This window comes from Erpetoichthys calabaricus, chromosome 10 (genome assembly GCF_900747795.2).
Source record: "Erpetoichthys calabaricus chromosome 10, fErpCal1.3, whole genome shotgun sequence".
NCBI classification, from domain to species: domain Eukaryota; kingdom Metazoa; phylum Chordata; class Cladistia; order Polypteriformes; family Polypteridae; genus Erpetoichthys; species Erpetoichthys calabaricus.
In genome coordinates, this window is record NC_041403.2 from 16,865,483 (window position 1) to 16,888,656 (window position 23,174).

Consider the following 23,174-nt stretch of genomic DNA (forward strand, 5'->3'; position numbering starts at 1 on the left):
TTTACTCCATTTTATTATTCATTGGTATTTACAATAGACAGTTGGAGTGAAATACTCAAGTAACTGATTTTCTTTCTATAATAACTAAGGACCAAGCCATCTTCCTTCCACCCCCTGCATACTCTTCTCTATACCAACTCTTTAAATTCAATCGCTTTCTCTAATGGAGGAGCGTCCTGACACCCTTTGAGCGGCTCAGCCATGAGCCCAGGGGGTTGGCGAAGGAGCCCCCTAGTCTATTAAAAAAAAGTTTCATCTAGCATCTCATTTTTAATAAAATATTGTTTGCAGTTTAATAAGCACTATTTTTTTATACAGTGTGGCAGACAGCTGTGACCCTTACCTAGCTGGGACGCCCGGAGAAGGGAAGGACCGGGATGGAAACAATATCTCCCCTGGGACACGAGAGAGCAGCCACCCTGGTTAGTGCCAGGGCCACGGGAACAGAGCTTGGAAGCTCAACCCTGTGAGACCCCTTGGCCACCACCTTGGGGCACCTGGACATTTATTAAACCTTGGACTGCAGCACTTCCGCCATACCAGGAGGTGCTGCAGGAAAATTGTCAGGGTGCACCTGGAGCACATACGGGTGCAACATAAAAGGGGCCACCTCACTCCATTCAAGAAGCCGGAGTCGGGAGGCAGAGGACAGCACTTGTGGGAGAGGAGTGGAGGTGGCAGAATGAGAGAAGAAAAGAATAGAGGAGAGAAGAACTGAGTTATTGTGGGGGATCTGTGCACTGTGTACGATGTTGTGTAAAAAGGCAAGAAAATGAATATAACCGTGTGTTTTTGGAACTTGTGTGTCTCAGTGTCTGTCTGTGGCCGGACTAATTCCACAACAGGTAATGTGAAGCTTGGGTCACAGAGTTGCACAACTGACAGGATGGTGAGTCCAGGTTTCCAAGGAAAATCTTCTTCTTCTTCCTCTTTTGGCTGCTCCCATTAGGGGTCATCACAGCAGATCATCTTTTTCCGTATCTTCTTGTCCTCATCATCTTGCTCTGTCACACCCATCATCTGAATGTCCTCTCTCACCACATCCATAAACCTTCTCTTAGGCCTTCCTCTTCTACTCTTCCCTGGCAGCTCCATCCTTAGCATTCTTCTCCCATCAGCACATGTCCAAACCAATGCAATCTCACCTCTCTGACTTTGTCTCCCAACCGTCCAACCTGAGCTGACCCTCTAATGTCCTAATTTCTAATCCTGTCCATCCTTGTCACACCCAATGCAAACCTTAGTATCTTTAACTCTGCCACCTCCAGCTCTGTCTCCTTTCTGGTCAGTGCCACTGTCTCCAACTACCGTCATGTAGACCTTTCCTTTCACTCTTGCTGATACCTGTCTGTCACAAATCACTCCTGACACTCTTCTCCACCCATTCCACCCTGCTTGCACTATCTTCCACAATCCCCATTACTCTGTACTGTTCATCCCAAGTATGTAAATTCGTCCACCTTCACCTTCTCCACTCCCTGCACCCTCACCATTCCAGTGACCTCCCTCTCATTTACACACATGTATTCTGTCTTGATGGTCCTACTGACCTTCATTCCTCTCCTCTCTAGAGCATATCTCCACCTCTCCAGGGTCTCCTCAACCTTCTCCTACAGGTACTTTATTACTGTATAGAGAAGGCAGGAACAGCCTTAAAACTTCATTCAAAACAGGAGCTGTTACTTCAGCATTCAAGCACACAAGATAGGAGCCACGACATAGCCAAGCGTCTTGCTTTAGATCCCATCCTCAGATTAGAAGAACACCAGTAGCTCAGAATCACCACTGTGGCAGACTAGGAATGTGTGAAGAAGACCAGGTCAAAAACCACATGTTATATTATGTGGTAAGTCTGTTCCTGCAGAGGACAACCAATTACCTTGTCCTTGGTTTACTGCTTACCACATGCAGCAGAGCAGCTATGGAGGTGTCTTTAAGTTAGAGATGGCAAATTATTGGCAACCCTGGTCACAATAATATACGTATTTTCCACATATTCGATAAAATGAAATTTCCATTATAATGAAATATTTTTATGGTCCCATTAATTTCCTTACAACATGATTCCACCTGTAATTAACCTGGATACCTTTGAGATGGGGAAGGACATCAGGAATAGTTGTGGGGAAAAAAGACCCAAACATGGAGAGACCATTCAAACACCATGCAGACAGTGAGCGGCTTCAAGATTCAAAGGCAGAATCTATCTACTCTATCTATCTGTACACTTTTTTATTTTACCCTTTGGTTTCAGTATTTTCACATCAGTATAGCTCTGTCATATTTGACTTTACATTGCATACTTCAGAATGGACAGATTTTGAAATTCACTGCCAAATGACTCGCAGATGTCTTCTTTCTGTAGATCATTTTATCAAGGGCAATCACAAGAACTCAGTTAATCCCAGTATAAATTAAACTAATTTTTGGAAAGCAATCAGGCTTATCCTACACAGTCTTTTTTTTATTCAAATGAATACTGTGCTTATTTTGGAAAAGAGCTGTCAAACAAGAAAACAAACATTTTTTTGAAGAAACACAGAAACTCCTATGAATGAAAGTAGCTACTGCTGCGCAAAAAGATAAAAAGAAAAAAAATTAAAAAGAATACAGAACAGGATTCAGTGGAGGAGGGGCACAAATCTAATCCCTCAGGTCCCTGATGTTTCAACAAGACCACCATTGTATTATGGCATTCATTGTAACTGGTCCGGAGATGAAACACAGATGACCTTGACGTAAAGGATACATTTTTTTTTCCATTGAAATTATCTAGAACATGTGCAAAATCTGCTTAAAAATTCTCTCATTTGCTATCTTGGAACAGTATGACGGTGTCACAATGATTTTGTAAACTCTTTAGAGATGTTGGCTGTGATTTTACTTCAGATGGTACAACATGTTGAACGACTGCTCAAGACGTTATTGTGCAGACATAACAGTTGTTAAGATTTCATGTAGATTTATTATTATTGGCTTTTCATTTCTCAAAAGTTGCATTATGCTTTAGGAGTGTGGGGTTGTGCTGAGAAACACGTCTATCGATGTACATTAAACCAGGAGCAGCTAATGATCTGATTATCACTGGAACTTGCACGTAAACAACAACAACATTTACTTCTTTAGCACACTTTCATATAAAGAAGGTAGCTCAAAGACCTTTACAAGATGTCAAAGGGAAAGTTACAAGAAAAGAAAAAAATAAATAAAATTAGGTTTAAAATATTAACAATTAAGTAACAAAGAAAGGTAAATTAATAAATCCATACGATTTTATAAAACATAGAAGTATAATTAGTGATAGGGTAGCATCCTTATATAGAATACCATAAAGTAAGCTCTAAAGATGAGTCTGGTGATAAAGTCAGACGGCAAAGAGGAACAGAATAAAAAAAAACAAATAAAAACTCCAGTTAAGCTGAAGAAAAAAACAAAATCTGCAGGGGGTTCAAGGCCAAAAGGCTACCCAGATCCCATTGGACATTCTACCTAACATACCGTATATAATTTTGAATGAATCAAGACTTGAAACCTGAAAAAATCAATCATAAAATCAGACCCCGACTTATACTCCCGTTCAAAAATGCTACACTTAAATATTTTGTTTCCATCTTCTTGCCTCCTCCAATCTCGCACCAGCATCATCAAATTCTTTCACATTTAGCCTGAAAACCATAAGGACTGATTGAGATCATTTATGTTAGGTAGAATGCCCAGTGGGGACTGGGTGGTCTCTTGGCCTTGGGACCCCTGCAGATAATGTTTTTTTTTTTTTCTCGAGCCCTCTGGAGTTTTTTTTGTTTTTCTGTCCTCCTGGCCATCTGACCTTACTTTATTCTGTGTTACTTATTGTTGCCTAATGTTATTTGTATTTTTATATTCTTTCTCCATCTTGTAAAGCACTTTGACCTACACCATTTGTATGAAATGTGCAATAGAGATAAATGTTGTTGTTTAATCTTCCATTAACACTTACGAGAAGGTACAGAGACTTGAGTATGAGATTTAAAACACAGATGTCAGGAACTGTGCATTCACATCTTTTATAGGCAGAGTAGTGAGAAGTTAATAAGCATTAAGAGACAGTAAGGCTACAGCAATGTAGAGAAAGTCACAAAATGGCAGTGAATATCCACATTGCATGATTATAAAATGGCATTGACAGAATAATAATAGAATAATGTAAGTTTTATAGAAAGTAACAAGTCCAAGTGTATAAAAGATCCAAAATTGAAACCTGCTGATTCCAAAACCATGAACACAAGACGAACAATACAGGAATTGGGGGACCACCACTTAAAGCGGCCACTATACCCCAATTTAATACTAAGAGCCAGAAGGGAGGCTTGTTTGTAACAGCATATGCATAGCCTACTGCTGCTTTCAGTGGAGGTTAGGTGACCTGTAAAAAATGAAACCAAAATTTCAGAGATGCCTGCAACTGAGACTGGCCACAGGAAATCCCTGAATCACAACAAAGAGACCAACGGGGTTGTCCCATTCATTGTCCCAAGACACAAATAAAAAAATATAAGGTAGCACTCTTCAGCGTATATTTCTTACCGTTATGTGGGTTTCAGTTAAAGAAATGAGGTTTTGGGCTGAGCTCGTCCTGCAAGTTGCCTGTGCCAGTAATGATGGCGGATTTTTATGGCATCTAAACTGGAAGGGATGAGGTCAGTTGCCCTCACTGGTTGGCTTCTGGGCACTGTGGGGAAAGAAGGAGATGACAGTGTTAGTTAGCGACAGCACCTCCTCTTGTCCCACCGGATTATTACATACCAGGACAGAGCCTGTGAGGAGGTCCTCCGACACAGATGTGTAACACATGATATAACAGCAAATCACAATTTTTTATTATTTCTCATTTTATATATGTATTTTTTACTATTTAAATATAATTTTATGATAATACTATTGTTTCACCACCCTGGATTTTGGCTGCTGTGTTGCTGTGCATCACCAGTTATCTTGGTTGCGTATGTGTGTGATGTCATGGCAGTTGTCTGATTTAAGACCGATCTGCTTGCTCTATCATGGTAAAGCCGTAGCTTCTCTGGCAATTTCTATTTTGTGATTCTACCTCATATTTTCCCCTTCTGTTTTTGTTGCCATTTTCCTGACATTAGCATATTGATGTTGTATTATGAATGCAAGGTTCTATGCGGTGCCTTGTTGCTCAATTTGACAGAGACAACTAACATTTTTATTAGTGGAAAATGTCAAAGAATGGTCAAGACGTAAGCAGGGATCCGTTATATAAGTAAGCAAAATGTTCTTGCAACAAACTTAAAGGGTACCCATAAATTGAAGTCTAAAATTAAAAACAGAATTCTGAGACAGTGGTACTAAAGTCAAAAGTTTTTTTTTTTTTTAATTTCAGACTAGGTGGCTTGGTCCCCTGCTCGCTTTGCTCGCCAACCCCCAGGCGGGCACTATGCGCTAGCCACTTTTCATCTCTGCCTCTCGCGATGGGGAAGCAGATGTACAATTTAAACGATTTTGTTATTTTCATGGGAATTGTTATATATGCATAATAGAACTAACTATTTTACATTACAGGGAGTAATTAGCCATAATAAAAAGTAGTAAAATGTAATAAATTGAAAGAAAATTATGTTTCATGTTGCGTTAGAGATATTCATTGCGTTATACATTATCGTTCTGTTCGGCTTTGAAATTAACACACAAATACTTTTTAAACTTACACTTTTATTGTAAAACTTCAGTAAAAACAATTTTTTGAATTAATTTTTCGTCAATATCGCATTGAATTTTGATTCCATGTTTGGACTTTCATCGTGACAACACAACGTATAACTGCCCGTGAGTGAATATCATTTCTTTCTCTCTAATAAATAAAACTTTTTCGAATGTTTGTCCCAGTGATTTGTTAATTGTCTTTGCAAAAGCTATTCTAACGGGAAACTGTAAATGTTTTAATACGAATGGCATATCAAGATCTCCTTTGGTGTCTCATGTTATCTCCTGAAGATTTACTACATTACCTTTCTTGTCGCCTGTTCAAATTTTACATGTCAGAATTGTTCGACCAATTTTGCATACAACTAATCTTGTCGTATTTCATAGCCCATCACTCAGACATAAATTACGCAATAACATTATGATACATCCTTCTTTCTACAGTGGAAGACTGGATGTTGTTTACGGTTGTAGATATTCTTCATGATATTGTAAGTTGATGTTTTCATCTTCCGCACGATCACCACCAACTGTTTCAGCAGAGTCTATTGATACGCATTTATCCAATTTGTCGTGTAACCGATCAACAATTTTTGCATTAATTCGTTTGACTTCATCGTTTCTCGGTGCTAGGATTCCCCGTGTACTCATTTCTTGTGTTGATAACCCTTTGTGATGAAATTCTTCAATAAGATTGGGACATAATAAGTCTTCTTTTATTGGGAACTTAAAGTGAGGAAAACGTAAAAATTTATGAGAGCTTAGAGCGCAGGAACTGTGTCTGACAAAAGCATTCACATGGATGAGAGGTGAGAGGACTGTGTGCATAGTTGAAAATGGTTGAGAGGAGGGCAATAGTCTTTTGTTTTATAATAGAGAGATTTTTTTTGGAATTTAAATTAATGTTTGGATGCTGTTTATTGCAAAAAGCCATCGTATATGTCATTGTCATCGTGATGTCACATGCAATATCTTAGCAACCAGGCACTCAAATTAGCAGCTCCCATGAAAAACCAATACACACAAAATGGTAACAAAATAAAAATGAATTACGTTCAAAAATGACATAAAGTGAGTTAAACAGAGGTCAAGTATGCTGCTGACACATTGACATTATTCTGCCAACTTTTCTTATTTTGCCTCAAGCTGAAGACATTTATCTAACTCTTGAAACAGTTAAGTCCTGTTCGGGTTGCTTTGTAAGTAGATTGGTCATAATGTGTCCTAAAGAGGAGCAGCAAATTCATATCCATTTAAATCTGTGTGCTGCTTTAACAACTCACATTGTTAAAGAAATGAGTATAAACTCTTAGCCAATCAGCTTAAAAAAAGAGATTCCATCCCAGAGAGTAAAATATAAAATCGTGGTGAATGCAAACTCAGATATATGGAACTTCTGTATTAGATCATTAAATGTAAGTAGAATAAACAACACATTTAAATAAAAATAGAGCCCATTTACAGGCTGTAATTGGACCGTGATTAATAAATTGGTTGGAACAAAAATCAGAAGGCATAGTGGTCCTCTAAGATGAGGCTTGTGAAACACTGCCGTAACACAGATTGGAGGGCTGTCAGATCCAAGCACCCCAATCTGAATGTGAGCAAATTGCAGTGTTGACAGTAATGCAGAACCACAAAGGATCCAATGAAGATATTTAATTATGTCTTATTTGAGAAGGTAAATGGTTATAAATGTTGTCTGAAATCTTTCACAAGGAATAGGCTTATTTCCGTCAACATCCATTTTTCCAAAACTTAAAACAGCTTAAATGTGAAGTCTGTGAGGTTTTTGTAGAGAACCCATCCGTGACTTCATCTTTATTCAGTTAAAGCCATGATTAATAATTCAAAACCTCTCTCTTTCTAAGAACAATGGCATTCATGTCTGCCTCCTGAGAGAAGTGTTGGTGTTACATGATGTGCTTCTTGTGAATGCGTATTCCACTTTGCAATCTAATTCCTCCCTGACAGCTGTTTCCATTCAATTAATCTGAATTATGTGCTGTTTGTTTAACAGATGTGTGAAGAGTGTGTCTTTCGCAGACTACATAAAGACATGGTCTGGTATTGCAACATCAAAGGCCACACAGGATCTAAGCAATCCAGGTAAGTAATACAGATGCGTACGTGTTTTATTTATTTAGTCACTAACATTTTTATATTATATTAGTAGTGAGAATACAGCTACACCTATATGCACATGTGTGACAATGCGGGTTCCGCTCCATGCTTCCATCTCTCTTCAACCCGACACCGTCAGTAATGTAACCGGATGAGCTGGACAATAAGCACACCAAATGAAGCAAGGGGAAGGTGCAAAGTTCAGCAGGTCTTTTATTACAAAAACCTCAAACAAAATCAAAACCAGTGTCCACAGTGCAGTGTTCAGAAATGTTGTAATAAATAAATAATTCATAAAATCAGGTAAAATCCAAAACATTTAAAATAAGGCTAAAATAAGATTAAAATCCCATAGCAGACATTGGGGCCACTCCAGCCAAGCACAGCTCCATTCGCATGACACTGCAAAATGGATTATCTATCATATAGTGCCTTTCATATCTTTCTATCTATCTATTATAATAATAATAATAATAATTCATTACATTTATATAGCGCTTTTCTCAGTACTCAAAGCGCTATCCACACAGGGAGGAACCGGGAAGCAAACCCACAATCTTCCACAGTCTCCTTACTGCAAAGCAGCAGCACTACCACTGCGCCACCTGTGAGGATAATTATATAGTGCCTTTCATATCTATCTATCTATCATATAGTGCCTTTTATATCTTTCTTTCTATCTATCTATCATATAGTGCCTTTCACATCTATCTATCTATCTATCTATCTATCTATCTATCTATCTATCTATCTATCTATCTATCTTTTCATTCATGTCATTATGCAAGCCACACATTCATGCTGTGAATCTCCTTCTCCCACATCCCAAAGATGTTCAGTTGGGTTCAGATCAGGTGACTGGGGACACCACTGATGAACACTGAGCTCATCGTAGTGTTTATGAAACTAATTTGAAACGACTTTAGGTTTGTGATATGGTGCAGTATCACGCAGGAATTAGCCATTTGAACAAGGGTGGGCAGCATCGGACCTGGAGGGCTGCAGTGGCTGCAAGTTTTTGTTCCAACCCAGTTTCTTAATGAGGAGTCAATTGTTGCTGATGACACTTTTATTGCTCAAGTGACATTTTGATGCTTCATTTTAGTGGTTTCGCTTGTTAAGATTCCCCACCCGTAATTGCATATTTCAGTCTTAAACAGTTGCATTCGCTGTTTTTAATGGCTCCTTAGTAGCAATAAGTTGCAAATGACAAAGGAGCCAGCAGTTCTCCATCTAACTTGTTTTTATTTATACCTGTGTGGATTTATAATGTACTATTTGGTTTAATAAAACACTTAAGAGACAAATGTGACAGACTGTTAATGATCTGTTTTAGGCTTCAAATCATTTGGTTGATATTCTTGGAAAGGATAAAATATACAATATAAGAACCTGTTTTGGGTGGGGGTTGATGTGTTTCAAACCTAGTTTTTGTTAAACGTGTATGGAATGTTATTTGAATTTAATAAAATCAATAAAATGCAAAAAAAAAGAACCTAACATTGAAGACTAACATGCCATAAAATTAAATAAGGTCTGAGTATGGCAACAATTCTTTCCTAATTAAGCAATTGAGTTGGAATGAAAACTTCCATCCATTTCAGCCCTCCAGAACCACTGTTGCCCACACCTGCTTTAAAAGATGGGTACATTGTGGTCATAAAGAGATGCACATTGTGAGCAACAATACTCAAATAGGCTGTGGCTTTAAAGTGATGATTGATTGGTATTATTGGGCCTAAAGGGTATGAAGATCACATTCCCCACACCATTACACCACCACCACCAGTATGAACTGTTGACACAAGGCAGGTTGGATGAATGGATTCATGTTGTTGACACCAAATTCATTCCCTGCCATCTACAGTATTTGCCTTGGCAGAATCAAGTTTGATCAAACCAGGCTATGTTTTTCCAGTTTCTGACTGTCCGGTTTTGGGGAGCCTGTGCCCACTGTAGACTCAGCTTTCAGTTCATGGCTGACAGGAGTGGAACCCAAAATGGTCTTCTGCTGTTGTAGCCCATCCACCTCAAGGTTTGATGTGATGTGCATTCTGAGATGCTTGTCTGCCCACCTCAGTTGTTCATGGTGGTTGTCTGAGTTAGGGTAGCTTTTGTGTCAGCTTGAACCAGCCTGTCTTCATTCTCCTCTGACCTATCTCATCAAGAAGGCATTTCCAGAACATACTCTAACTGGAGGTTTTCTTGTTTTTTCTCAGTGAACGCGATAGACTGTTGTGTGTGAAAATCCAAGGATTACAGAAATTCTCAAACCAGCCTGTCTTGCACACACAGTTGAAATCACTCAGCTCACATTTGTTTTTCATTCTGGTGTTCAATATGAACATTAACTGAGTCTCCTGACATGTATCTGCTGGAATGTGTTGTGCTGCTGTTGCATGATTGGCAGATTAGATAATTGCATGAAGAAGCAGGTGTACAAGTGTTTCTAATAATTTGCTCAGTGAGTGTGTGTATTTTATCTGTAATTTATGTATCCTGTTGTTTTTTTTACTATCATTACAAGATTCCTTATTAATCTGCTAAAACGTCAAAAGTCTTTTTAATGAGTAGAACCATTAAGGTTTTGATGAGACTGTAGCATGGAGCTCTTCCACTGACATTTGATGTACCTCAGTGACTCAACTTGTGTAGAAGGATATATCTATCTTACAGCTGATAATTGATGATTACTGTTGATTAATATATGTATTTAAAACGAATCATGAGCATATGAAAGAAATGAGTGTTATATTTTATTAAGCTTGAGCACTATAAGAATTAAAATGGGAAGGCTTGGGGAAGTTACTTTTATGTATCTGAATATGTTAGAAACTACCAATATACAGTGGAACCTCGGTTTGCAGGTAACTTGGTTTACGAGTGTTTTGCAAGACAAGGTAAAATTTTTAATAAATTTTGACTTGATAAACGAGCGAGGTCTTGCAATACGAGTAGTATGTATACGCTTTGTCTGCTGAGCGTCATGTGATCACAACTGAGCTGATGGTTCTTCTCTCTCTGTCTCTCGCTGCGGGATTGTGGGTAATCGTCTCCTATTCTCCGTCTGAGTCAGCGTGCCTCACTCATATAGTCAACATCCGTACGAGCGTATACTGTTTACTACAGCATTGTGGCTGTGTATGTGTGTGTGTGTTTGTGCTGTGACGTGCGAGTCCCCGTCTTGCACCCCAGAACACAAAGCTGAGTCTCAGTACTTTAGCAACATCAGCTTTATTCAGCTTGAAACAGCAACAGTGCGGTTATTTATTGTAGCGTGATCTGCCGCTCTCCTATACACAGACACAGCAGTCAGGCAGAGTCGTGGCCAAGTAGTACTGTGCCCTGCGCATTTATAATGTTCCTTGTTCTTTGTATCACCCATCGACAGCAGGTGCTTATAGCATGTCCGCGATCTTTTTGGATTCGCTTTTACGGTGAACTGCTACAGCGCTGGGAGACTGCGATTGCTTTGTGATGCTCTTCCGTGTGTTGTCCCGTTGGGTGGAATCCCACAAGAGTTTAGAAACTCACTCACACCAGCAATGATTCTTTTCAAAGGTAAAGTGCAGGTTAATTTGTTTTATGTATTTTTACTTTATATTTTGTATTAATCATTTTTATATGAATAGTTTTGGGTTGTGGAATGAATCATCAGAGTTTCCATTATTTCTTACGGGGAAATTCACTTTGATACACGAGTGCTTTGGACTGCAAGCACGTTTCCGGAACGAATTATGCTCGCAAACCGAGTTTACACTGTATTCTAAACTAAAGGTCAAGTGTGCACAGAAGGGTGAGTAGAGTCAATTCCACTACTCCAGATAAGAAATATGGACTTCAGGTTGTAAATATTGGTGGCAACCACTGGACCCAGTCCTAGGTGGGATTAGCCTTTGTCAAAGCATATGTGATGAATGGAAAAGATGGTACGCCCAGCGAACTGGGAAATATTGGTGGAACCAGTGGGAGGCAGGACAGCGGGGAATGGAATGTTAGGGAGTCAGGTGACAGAGACAAATGTGTTAGACAATATGAATGGTTTGCCCGTCGTTGGGTGCTCATTTCACTTGATCTGAGTCTGTGTATGCATCATGTAATACAATCCTGATTCTGTTGCCTTCCTGAGACTCCGTGTGCCTTCTTGAGAAATGTCGGGGCTGCCGTGACCTCCACCACAACACTTTCTGCTTCATCATGCCTTTCAGTTAATGTTATCCTGATTGCACAAATTTACAGAAATAAAAATGAGTCCAAATGACAGGACGGTCTGCGGATGGATACAACATTTTTGGAATGCTGCAGCTGACACTGATGTCATTTAATTTAAGCAAGAAAAACAGCCTCCTGTAAACTTTATAACCATAGTCTGGGTCCAGTCAGAAAGTTTCAGTTGATCATTAACCAGGATTCCTAATTATTTGTACAATAATAGACCCAGCATCAGTGGGTGGAGCCCAGGCTGAATTGTGAATTTTGAATTCTGTTAGACCTGTTGTAGCCTTTAGGGGGCACTTAAGAGGCACTCAGTGAACCCAAACTAACACAAAAGAAAAGTGTGATAATCTCTCTATATACAGAATCCAACGTCTTTCTGTCTGTATGTCTGTCCGCTTTTTATGAGAGAACTACTTAACGGATTTAGATCGGGGTTTTTTTCTAGAATTTGCTTGATCATTCCGGTTGACTTTGTGATTTCTCTCATTGAGTTATGTATCATAGTTCGCTTGCGGTACCGATTTATTTGCGCAAATCTGAGAGGCACACAGAAGGCTGAGGCGAGGTGGGTGGGGCTTCGGGGCGTACCTTACCAGCGCTTAGCTAGTGAATGAGAGAACTACTTCACAGATTTAGATTGGGTTTTTTTCTATAATTACCTTAAACATTCCGGTTGATTTTGCGAATTCCCTCATCGCACTAAGAATCATAGTTTGCTTATATGAGTGATATAGTCAAGCTAATCCGAGACAGAGGCTGCGGGCGGAGGGGAGGGGGAAGCCTGACGTCAGGAGTGGGGAGCCGGGCGAGGCCCTCCTCCCTGTCCTGTTTCACTTCTACGGGGGACAGCACGTAAAGAATAATTATTTCTGCGTTTGTCGAGGGTCTCCAAATAATTCAAATGAAGCCACCAGACAAGCATTCCAGAACCAGTATGACTCTCTGTACATAAAAACTTCACAGTCCAAGTGGATATATTTTAAATATTTTAGTGAAATTCAAAGCAAACAGTTTACACATAAAGTAAGGAACAAATGTTGATAATACATGCAAGAAAAAGGGAAATGTCTTGCATATGATAAGTATTTAGGTTACAATTCTTAAGCTTTCTATCTGTTATTACATGCATTAGGACCTGCTGTAAATTTGATCTATGTACATAATGAACATAGCATATTGTCTATGTAATATTCAAGTTCAAAACTAAGCCAACTAAGGTAAATTTACCATTAACTTTCAATAGTATTAGGCCTACCTAGTACAGTGAAGGGTCCCTGACAAATCTGTGGTTTGGCTGGTCCTCTTTCCCACAATAAGACCCGTGTACCTCCTCGATTCTACCTTCCTTTCCATTCACATGGACCATGCTAGCTTTTTTCCACCCACCAAAAAAGCTCCTGCCTCTCACTCCACTCCTGACTCCAATCTCAAGATGCATAGTAAATAGAAGGTAGGGGTCAGTGCTCTGGAGGTCCTCAGGTGTCTCTGTAGTCCTGAACCCCAGCCTACCACATAAGGGCCATGCAATCCTGTCCATCTTTAGGATAGGATTCCTGACTTCCATCTACTGACTTTAACGATTAACATTCTTTTATTTGCAGTCCCCCTGCCCCATTTATAAAATCATGAAATCTGTCGACCCTTCCATTATTTATCACTGTGGCATCCCTTCAGGATGTTTTACATTTACATTAACATTCGCAATGCCACAGGAGACAGCCCTGACCATCTTGTCTAACCACTGGCATTAATAAACATAGCAGTAAACACCAGCACTTCATAACATCTGTCAACTCTGTTTACAAGGATGAGGTTTTCTTATGTTGGCCTTTTTATAATCACTGAGCTTTGCCATGCAACATTCCACAAATCTTCATTGTACTTTGTGGCTCTTATACTTTCTGGAAATGTCTTCCTTGTTCTTTTCATGACACTCCATCTGCCTTAATGTTCAAACTTGAGTCTGAGAACCCATGTGTTCTCTCTTGCTTTATAAATGTCTATTCCTACATTTGCTCCTTTGAAGCTTTCTGTCAGTGTGAGCCCCCACTGCTCCCTGTAAAAAAAAAACTGTCTATTAACGTGGGCTATCCAGTAACGCGGATTGATTCACTTCATCGATTTTCAGTTTTGACTTTTTGCTAACAAGCTCTGCAAAGGTGTGTCAGTATCTCTTTGTGCAGTAAACAGTATGTTAAAAATTTAGTAACATTTTTGTTCATGGTTCATTTTAAAAAATATATTAAAAGTCTATAAATGTTTTTTCTTTCCCTGCTCTGTATCATGTTAAATATGACAAGCGTTATACCTTAGGCCAGTGGTCTCAGACTCTGGTCCTGGAGGGCCACAGTGGCTGCAAGTTTTCATTCTAACCCTTTTCCTAATTAGTGACCTGTTTTTTGCTACTGATTAACTTCTTTTGAATTCATTTTAATTGACTTGCTCTTGAAGACTCAGACCCCTTAATTGTTTCTTTTTCCTTAATTAGCTACCAAACAATAATGAGACACAAAATGAGCCAAAACATGAGCAGCAAACTGCGTCCATCATGCAATATCTGAAAATAACGAAAGGTGAAGGTCTCAGGAATGTTGATTTGCTCAGGTCCTCAAAACATTTTAACTGTGCTCTTAGAAAAGAGAAAATCAACAATTTCGGAAATGTCTATTATTGGACAATGAGAGCAGCAACAAGCCATGGAATTCAAGAACGGGAGGTTTAATTAACAACAAGAATCTGTGCCTAATTAAGCAGCTGGTTGGAGTGAAATTGGTTGGATTTTGAGGCCCTGACTTAGTTGGTCTTCTGTTGCCTCACTCACTCCACATATCATTTTTTGTTTGGGTGCCATTTAAGGAAAGAAATCAAGCAATTCAGAAAACGATGAAGAAATTCAGGGGAACAAATCTTAAAATTAATTCAAAAGAAGTTAATTAGAAGCTAAAAAAGGTCACAAATTAAGAAAGAGGTTAGAATGAAAATCTGCAGCCACAGTGGCCCTCCGGAACCGGAATTTGAGAACTCTGCCTTAGGCTATCAACAAATATAGTTGTTTTAGATTATGTGATATTCTTTTTGTATTGCTTGTATTACTCACTTGTTTATGAAGACCCTTTTGTGGAGTGTGTTTTTCTTTTATATGTAATTTATATATTAACTGTGTATTTGAATGCAGCCACAAACAACTGATTTAATTATAACACATTATAAATGTTATCCTACTCTCTGGAGGTAATCCTGCCTTGCACCCATTGCTGCAAGATAGGCTCCAGCACTTTGTAATCCTGTACTGGTAAAAGTGGTATCCGCACATGGATTATCACTAAACTTGCTCTAAGATTAGCTGTCGTGTAAACAGAACACACTGCAGTTTTTACATTGAATGCTTTTGAGATGTGATGGGGCCAATGTGAGACATACTAATGAGCGGCATCATCCACTGGCAGCACAGCTTGAACTCAGAGGCCATTTTATTAGTTTAACCTTCTCATTAGCACCTTATCTGTTCAAACAGCCAACCATGTATGTGCAGTTCCATCACTAGCATGTGGATACGGTCAAAATATTTAATTGTTGTTCAAGAAAACATGAGAACAGGCAAGATACATGATCGAAGTCATTTTGGCTGCAGTCAGATTGTTGGTGCCAGATATGGTGGTTCCAGCATGTCAAAAACAGCTGCCCTCTTGATATTTTCACACTCTAATTTCTGTAGAGTAGACACATAATGATGAAATAAACAAAAATTTCTAGTGAGCTGTATGGGCAAAAATAACTTATTAACTAAGGAGGCCAGACATGAACAGCCAGGCTAGTTCAAGCTAACAGAAAGGCTAAAGTACTCAAATTTACAACAGTGCTGTGCAAAAGGGCATCTCTGAACATACAAAGCATTGGATCTTGAAGAACCTGGAAGCAGATGGGCTGTTACAGCAGAAGATCACACCAGGCTCTACTCCTGTCAGCAAGGCTATGTGGCATGTCCTCACCAAAACTGGATGACTGAAGATGAGATACATTTGTTCTGGTCTGACAAATCTCACTTTTAAAATTGCAGATCATGTAGTAAGGATTTGGTGTAAACTGCATGAATGCATGGATACATCCTGCCTCTTGTCAATAACACAGACTGGTGATAGCAGTGTGATGATTTGTGGAATGTTTTATTGGTACACATTAGAACTCTTAATACTACCGGTAGTTGAGAGTCAGAGTGTTGTTTGTAGGTGGGTGCAAAAGTGGCTCAGGTTCCGGGAACAGAGGGTGATGGTGTGAGAAACTGTATTAGAATTGGCCGATGTTAAGAGTGGTGTCCAGCAGGGGTCAGTGCTGGTGCTGCTGCTATTTTTAATTTATATAACTTATTTGGATAGGAATATAAGTAACAAGCTGATTACATTTGTGGATGATGCCAAGCTAGGTGAACTGGCAGATAATCAAGAATCCATTAAATCAATTCAGAGGGACTTTTAAAGCTTGGGCAATTTAGTGGTGGATGAAATTGAATGTAAGTTAATGTAAAAAATTACACGTAGGAAGTGAAAATGTGAGGTTTGAATACAGAATGGGCGGTCCGAAAACTGAAAATATACCTTATGAGAAGGATTTAGGAGTCATAGTGGACTCAACGCTGTCAACTGTCAGACAGTGTTCAAAACGCTAACAGGTGATGTCAGGTTATATAGCGCCTTGATGTGTGGAGTACAAGTCACAGGAGGTTCTGCTCAAGCTTTATAACACACTGGTGAGGCCTCATCTGGAGTACTGGGTGCAGTTTTGGTTTACAGGCTACAAAAAGGACATAGCAGCGCTAGAAAAAGTCCAGAGAAGAGCAACTAGGCTGACTCCAGGACTGAACTATGAAGAAAGAAAGCTGAGCCTTTTCAGTTTAAATAAAAGAAAATTAAGAGGAGGCATGATTGAAGAGTTTAAAATTATGAAGGGAAATAGTCCAGTGGATCAAGACTGTGACTTTAAAATGAGTTCATCAGGAGCACAGGGACATAGTTGGAAACTTCTTAAGGCTCATTTATACTTCACGCTCAGTACGCGTAAGTGCCCGCGTCATAGCTGCCATGTGTTCCCAGCATTCATTTGACATGTCCTCTGAGCAGGTCCTCAGCAATTAACACGACACGTGCATGCAGTACTAGCAAAAAGTCAGGGGGCGCAGTGTGCTAAAAGTTGGAATGTGACGTCAGAGTCTCTGTTTACTATCTACATGTGACAGAAAGCCGCTTTGCGAATCCTCCAGGATCGATGTGGCTGCTTCGATGTTTGATGAATGGTTCGATGTGGTGAAGCATTCATGGTGCTTTTGTATTCGAGTGTTGCATATTCCCCATCGTAATGACACGATACATTTTAAAAGTCTCACATAACGTCTTCTGTGCCGTCTTTTTTTTTTCTGTGGCTTTCTCCTGACCTGACAGCAGTGGCAAACAGCAATAGATCACCACACAGAACACATTAAATGTTTGATATTCCAACTCTCTGCACATTTAGAATCCTTACATTTATACTTGATATCACTTTCATGATGAAATGCATTAAAGTATGTATGTTACATTTTACAGTTAATAATTACACACATGGGGGTGACACGGTGGCGGAGCAATAGCACTGCTCTCTCACAGGGAGTCACGTCGTTGGTGTTCCCTGCCTGGAGTTTACATGTTTTTCCTGCTGAGTTTCCACAGTGTGCTCCGGTTTCCTTCTATGCAGATTTGGTAACACTAACATGACGGCATACACGGTTAGTGTATGTGTGTGCTTGTATTCACCTTGCGATGAGCTGATGCCCCATCCAGGGATTGTTTCAGCCTCATGCCCAATGCTTGCTGGAATGGACACATCCCTGGATTGATGGATTTAATCATTAAACATCCTTTTTAGAGATATTGTGGTACGGTGTTATTGGAATTTAATGGTTGTTCCAGGCAATTCACAACACAGCGAAGCCGAATCTGTTCTCACCATGATAATATCTCGCCCTGCCACCTGGTAGATTCCTCCAGATTTCCGTAAAGTATGCGCGTAAGTATAAACAGTACAATGCTTGCATAGCAGGAGCGTCTGCTGGAGCATGCGTTGTGTCGCATTAAGTATAATCTATCCATCCATCCATCCATTGTCTCCCACTTATCCGAGGTCGGGTCGCGGGGGCAGCAGCTTGAGCAGAGATGCCCAGACTTCCCTCTCCCTGGCCACTTCTTCTAGCTCTTCCGGGAGAATCCCAAGGCGTTCCCAGGCCAGTCGAGAGACATAGTCCCTCCAATGTGTCCTGGGTCTTCCCCGGGGCCTCCTCCCGGTTAGACGTGCCCGGAACACCTCACCAGGGAGGCATCCAGGAGGCATCCTGATCAGATGCCCGAGCCACCTCATCTGTCTCCTCTCGATGCAGAGGAGCAGCGGCTCTACTCTGAGCCCCTCCCGGATGACTGAGCTTCTCACCCTATCTTTAAGGGAAAGCCCAGACACCCTGCGGAGGAAACTCATTTCAGCCGCTTGTATTCGCGATCTCCTTTTTCACCACGACAGACCGATGCAGCGCCCGCATTACTGCGGATGCCGCACCGATCCACCTGTCGATCTCACGCTCCATTCTTCCCTCACTCGTGAACAAGACCCCGAGATACTTGAACTCCTCCACTTGGGGCAGGATCTTGCTACCAACCCTGAGAGGGCACTCCACCCTTTTCCGGCTGAGGACCATGGTCTCGGATTTGGAGGTGCTGATTCTCATCCCAGCCGCTTCACACTCGGCTGTGAACCGATCCAGAGAGAGCTGAAGATCACGACCTGATGGAGCAAACAGGACAACATCATCTGCAAAAAGCAGTGACCCAATCCTGAGCCCACCAAACCGGACCCCTCAACGCCCTGGCTGCACCTAGAAATTCTGTCCATAAAAGTTATGAACAGAATCGGTGACAAAGGGCAGCCCTGGCGGAGTCCAACTCTCACTGGAAACGGATTCGACTTACTGCCGGCAATGCGGACCAGACTCTGGCAACGATCGTACAGGGACCGAACAGCCCTTATCAAGGGGGCCGGTACCCCATACTCTCGGAGTACCCCCCACAGGATTCCCCGAGGGACACGGTCGAATGCCTTTTCCAAGTCCACAAAACACATGTAGACTGGTTGGGCAAACTCCCATGCACCCTCCAGGACCCTGCTAAGGGTATAGAGCTGGTCCACTGTTCCGCGACCAGGACGAAAACCACACTGTTCCTCCTGAATCCGAGGCTCGACTATCCGACAGACCCTCCTCTCCAGGACCCCTGAATAGACTTTTCCAGGGAGGCTGAGGAGTGTGATCCCTCTGTAGTTGGAACACACCCTCCGATCCCCTTTCTTAAAGAGGGGGACCACCACCCCGGTCTGCCAATCCAGAGGCACTGTCCCTGATGTCCATGCGATGTTGCAGAGGCGTGTCAACCAAGACAGTCCTACAACATCCAGAGCCTTGAGGAACTCCGGGCGTATCTCATCCACCCCCGGGGCCCTGCCACCAAGGAGTTTTTTGACCACCTCGGTGACCTCAGTCCCAGAGATGGGGGAGCCCACCTCTGAGTCCCCAGGCTCTGCTTCCTCATTGGAAGGCATGTTAATGGGATTGAGTAGGTCTTCGAAGTACTCCCCCCCACCGACCCACAACGTCCTGAGTCGAGGTCAGCAGCGCACCATCCCCACCATATACAGTGTTGACACTGCACTGCTTCCCCTTCCTGAGACGCCGGATGGTGGACCAGAATCTCCTCGAAGCCGTCCGAAAGTCGTTCTCCATGGCCTCCCCAAACTCCTCCCACGCCCGAGTTTTTGCCTCAGCAACCACCAAAGCCGCATTCCGCTTGGCCTGCCGGTATCTATCAGCTGCCTCCAGGGTCCCACAGGACAAAAGGGACCGGTAGGACTCCTTCTTCAGCTTGACGCCATCCTTCACCGCCGGTGTCCACCAACGGGTTCGGGGATTGCCGCCACGACAGGCACCGACCACCTTACGGCCACAGCTCCGGTCAGCTGCCTCAACAATAGAGGCACGGAACATGGCCCATTCGGACTCAATGTCCCCCACCTCCCTCGGGATGTGGTCGAAGTTCTGCCGGAGGTGGGAGTTGAAGCTACTTCTGACAGGGGGCGCTGACAGACGTTCCCAGCAGACCCTCACAACACGTTTGGGCCTACCAGGCCTGGCCGGCATCCTCCCCCACCATCGAAGCCAACTCACCACCAGGTGGTGATCAGTTGACAGCTCCGCCCCTCTCTTCACCCGAGTGTCCAAGACATGTGGCCGCAAGTCCGACGACACGACCACAATGTCGATCATCGAACAGAGGCCTAGGGTGTCCTGGTGCCAAGTGCACATATGAACACCCCTATGCTTGAACATGGTGTTCGTTATGGACAATCCGTGACAAGCACAGAAGTCCAATAACAAAACACCGCTCGGGTTCAGATCGGGGGGGCCATTCCTCCCAATCACGCCCTTCCAGGTCTCACTGTCATTGCCCACGTGAGCATTGAAGTCTCCCAGCAGAACGAGGGAGTCCCCAGAAGGTATGCCCTGTAGCACCCCCTCCAGGGACTCCAAAAAGGGTGGGTACTCCAAACTGCTGTTCGGTGCATACGCACAAACAACAGTTAGGACCCGTCCCCCCACCCGAAGGCGAAGGGAGGCTACCGTCTCGTCCACCGGGGTAAACCCCAATGTACAGGCTCCAAGTCGGGGGGCAATAAGTATACCCACACCCGCTCGGCGCCTCTCACCGGGGGCAACTCCAGAGTGGTACAGAGTCCAGCCCCTCTCAAGGAGATTGGTTCCAGAGTCCAAGCTGTGCGTCGAGGTGAGTCCAACTATATCTAGCCGGAACCTCTCAACTTCGCACACAAGCTCAGGCTCCTTCCCCTTCAGAGAGGTGACAGTCCACGTCCCAAGAGCCAGCTTCTGTAGCCGAGGATTGGACCGCCAAGGTCCCCGCCTTCGGCCACCACCCAACTCACACTGCACCCGACCTCCTTGGCCCCTCCCATAGGTGGTGAGCCCATGGGAAGGGGGACCCACGTTGCCTCTTCGGGCTGTGCCCGGCCGAGCCCCATGGGTGCAGGCCTGGCCACCAGGCACTCGCCATCGAGCCCCACCTCCAGGCCTGGCTCCAGAGTGGGGCCCCGGTGACCCGCGTCCGGGCGAGGGAAAACGCCGTCCAAAATTGTTTTCCATCATAGGAGGTTTGTTTAACCGCTCTTTGTCTCATCTAAACCTGGCCTAAATGGTAAAATTCACACAAACATTAGGATATTTTTCTTTACACAGAGAACCAAAGACACATGGAATAAGTGACCACATAGTGTGGTAGACAGTAGGACTTGATGGACTTTCAAAATCTGACTTGATGTTATTTTGGAAGAATTAAGTGGATATGAGTGACAAGCTTTGTTGGGCTGAATGGCCTGTTCTCATCTAGATCATTCAAATCTTCTAATATCAATAACACACCTAAGTAATTTTGCTGACCCAGTGTGCCCCCTTTTATGACCACAGTCTAACCTTTTTCAAGTGGATAATGGGCATACAAAATGTCAAGCAGGTTGCTTAAACAGGACAGTGAATTGAGTTTACTCTAATGGCCAGTACAGTCCCCAGATCTTAGACCTTTTGGGATGCTGTGGAACAGGAGGATCTCAGTAGAAAAATCTGAAGGGATTGCATGATGCTATTGAGTTAGCATGGACCAGACCCCTAAGGAATCCTTTGAACTCTTTTTTAATTCCATTCCTTTGAATAAAGACGTTTCTGGTGTCAACATTAATGGTGGACCTAATAAAGTGGACGTCAAGTGACAGTTTAAGTATTATACATGCAAGCATTGCTTGTTATAAAGTGATTTTCTTATTGAATTAATTGAATGAATGCTTATTGCCTAAATTATAACATACATTATACTAAAAATGAATGTCAAGGCAGCACATTGTTTACTGCGGATGTCTAACAGCTTCAGAATTCCAGCCCTGTCATTGAACAGAATTTGCATTAATCTACCTTGAGATACACCTGGCTACTCTAAACGGGTCCCGAATTGGTGAGTGTGCCTCATGATGGACTTGTGAGACATCCAGGACTGGTTTCTTCTGTGCACCCAGCACTGCTAAAAAGGTCACCAGATTCCCGTGCACACCTTTGAACTAAATAAGTGGGTTATAAATTCAAATAGATGTCACATTAATATTGTATTGCTTAAATGACATATAATAGCTAATTAAATGTGTTTCAAAGACAATGTTATGTACATTAGTGACAGATACAGCTTATATTACATTTCAGTAGCCACATTTTTAACATTCTGAAGAGTAATAAAAATTATTTTAGTGTATTTTGTGAGTCTATTATTTGTAATAAAAATCCATAAATAGTATGGTGAGTGTAAAGTTTATAGAGTCTTGACAAAAGGGTATTATAATGGAGTTCTAATATAATTTTTTTCCATTTTATAATATAAACTCACATCCTCAAACCTGTTTAATCTCCTTCAAGATTATGGGGGGGCTAAAGCCTGTCTCTGCAGCATGATTAGAACATTAGAAAAACCTTTGCCATGAACAGGCCATTCAGCCCAGCAATCACCAGTCCCATACGCCTCATTCTTCCAGAACAACAACAACAATTTATTTCTTGTGTAGCCCAAAATCACACAAGGAATGTCTCAGTGGACTTTAACAGGCCCCGTTTTTGGACAGCCTCCCAGCCTTGACTTCTTAAGAATACGGGGGGAAAAACTCCCATAAAAACCCTTGTATTGAAAAAAATGGAAGAAATCTTGGGAAAGGCAATTCAGGGAGAGACCCCCTTCCAGGTAGGTTGGGTGTGCAATGTGTGTCCAAAAATGAGGTAAATAGAACACACTAAACAGAACACAAGTAATCCCCCTTCACAGAGCTAGATGACCAATCTGTCTTGGCCACCTCAGAAATGCAACACAACAGTACAAACTACAAGACAAAATGCCTGAATTGATTAAAGAACAACATCAAATCGCTTTTTGAGTGTCCCCAGTGTCCTTCTGTCTGCCACATTAGGTCGTCACTAATTCCTAATGTTTGTTCACAGCTCACCCTTAACAGGTTACTGA

The 23,174-nt window shown here is 41.9% G+C and overlaps 1 protein-coding gene across 2 annotated transcripts in view; it reads left to right on the forward strand.

The window, feature by feature from the left end:
* Nucleotides 1–23,174, forward strand: part of LOC114658505 (ubiquitin-conjugating enzyme E2 U-like) — a 126,803-nt gene that overhangs the window by 88,824 nt on the left and 14,805 nt on the right. For both annotated transcript variants that reach the window (XM_028810572.2, XM_028810573.2), the window contains exon 8: nucleotides 7,724–7,812. In XM_028810572.2, the coding sequence (XP_028666405.1) occupies nucleotides 7,724–7,812 (89 nt within the window). The remainder of the gene's footprint in view (nucleotides 1–7,723; nucleotides 7,813–23,174) is intronic.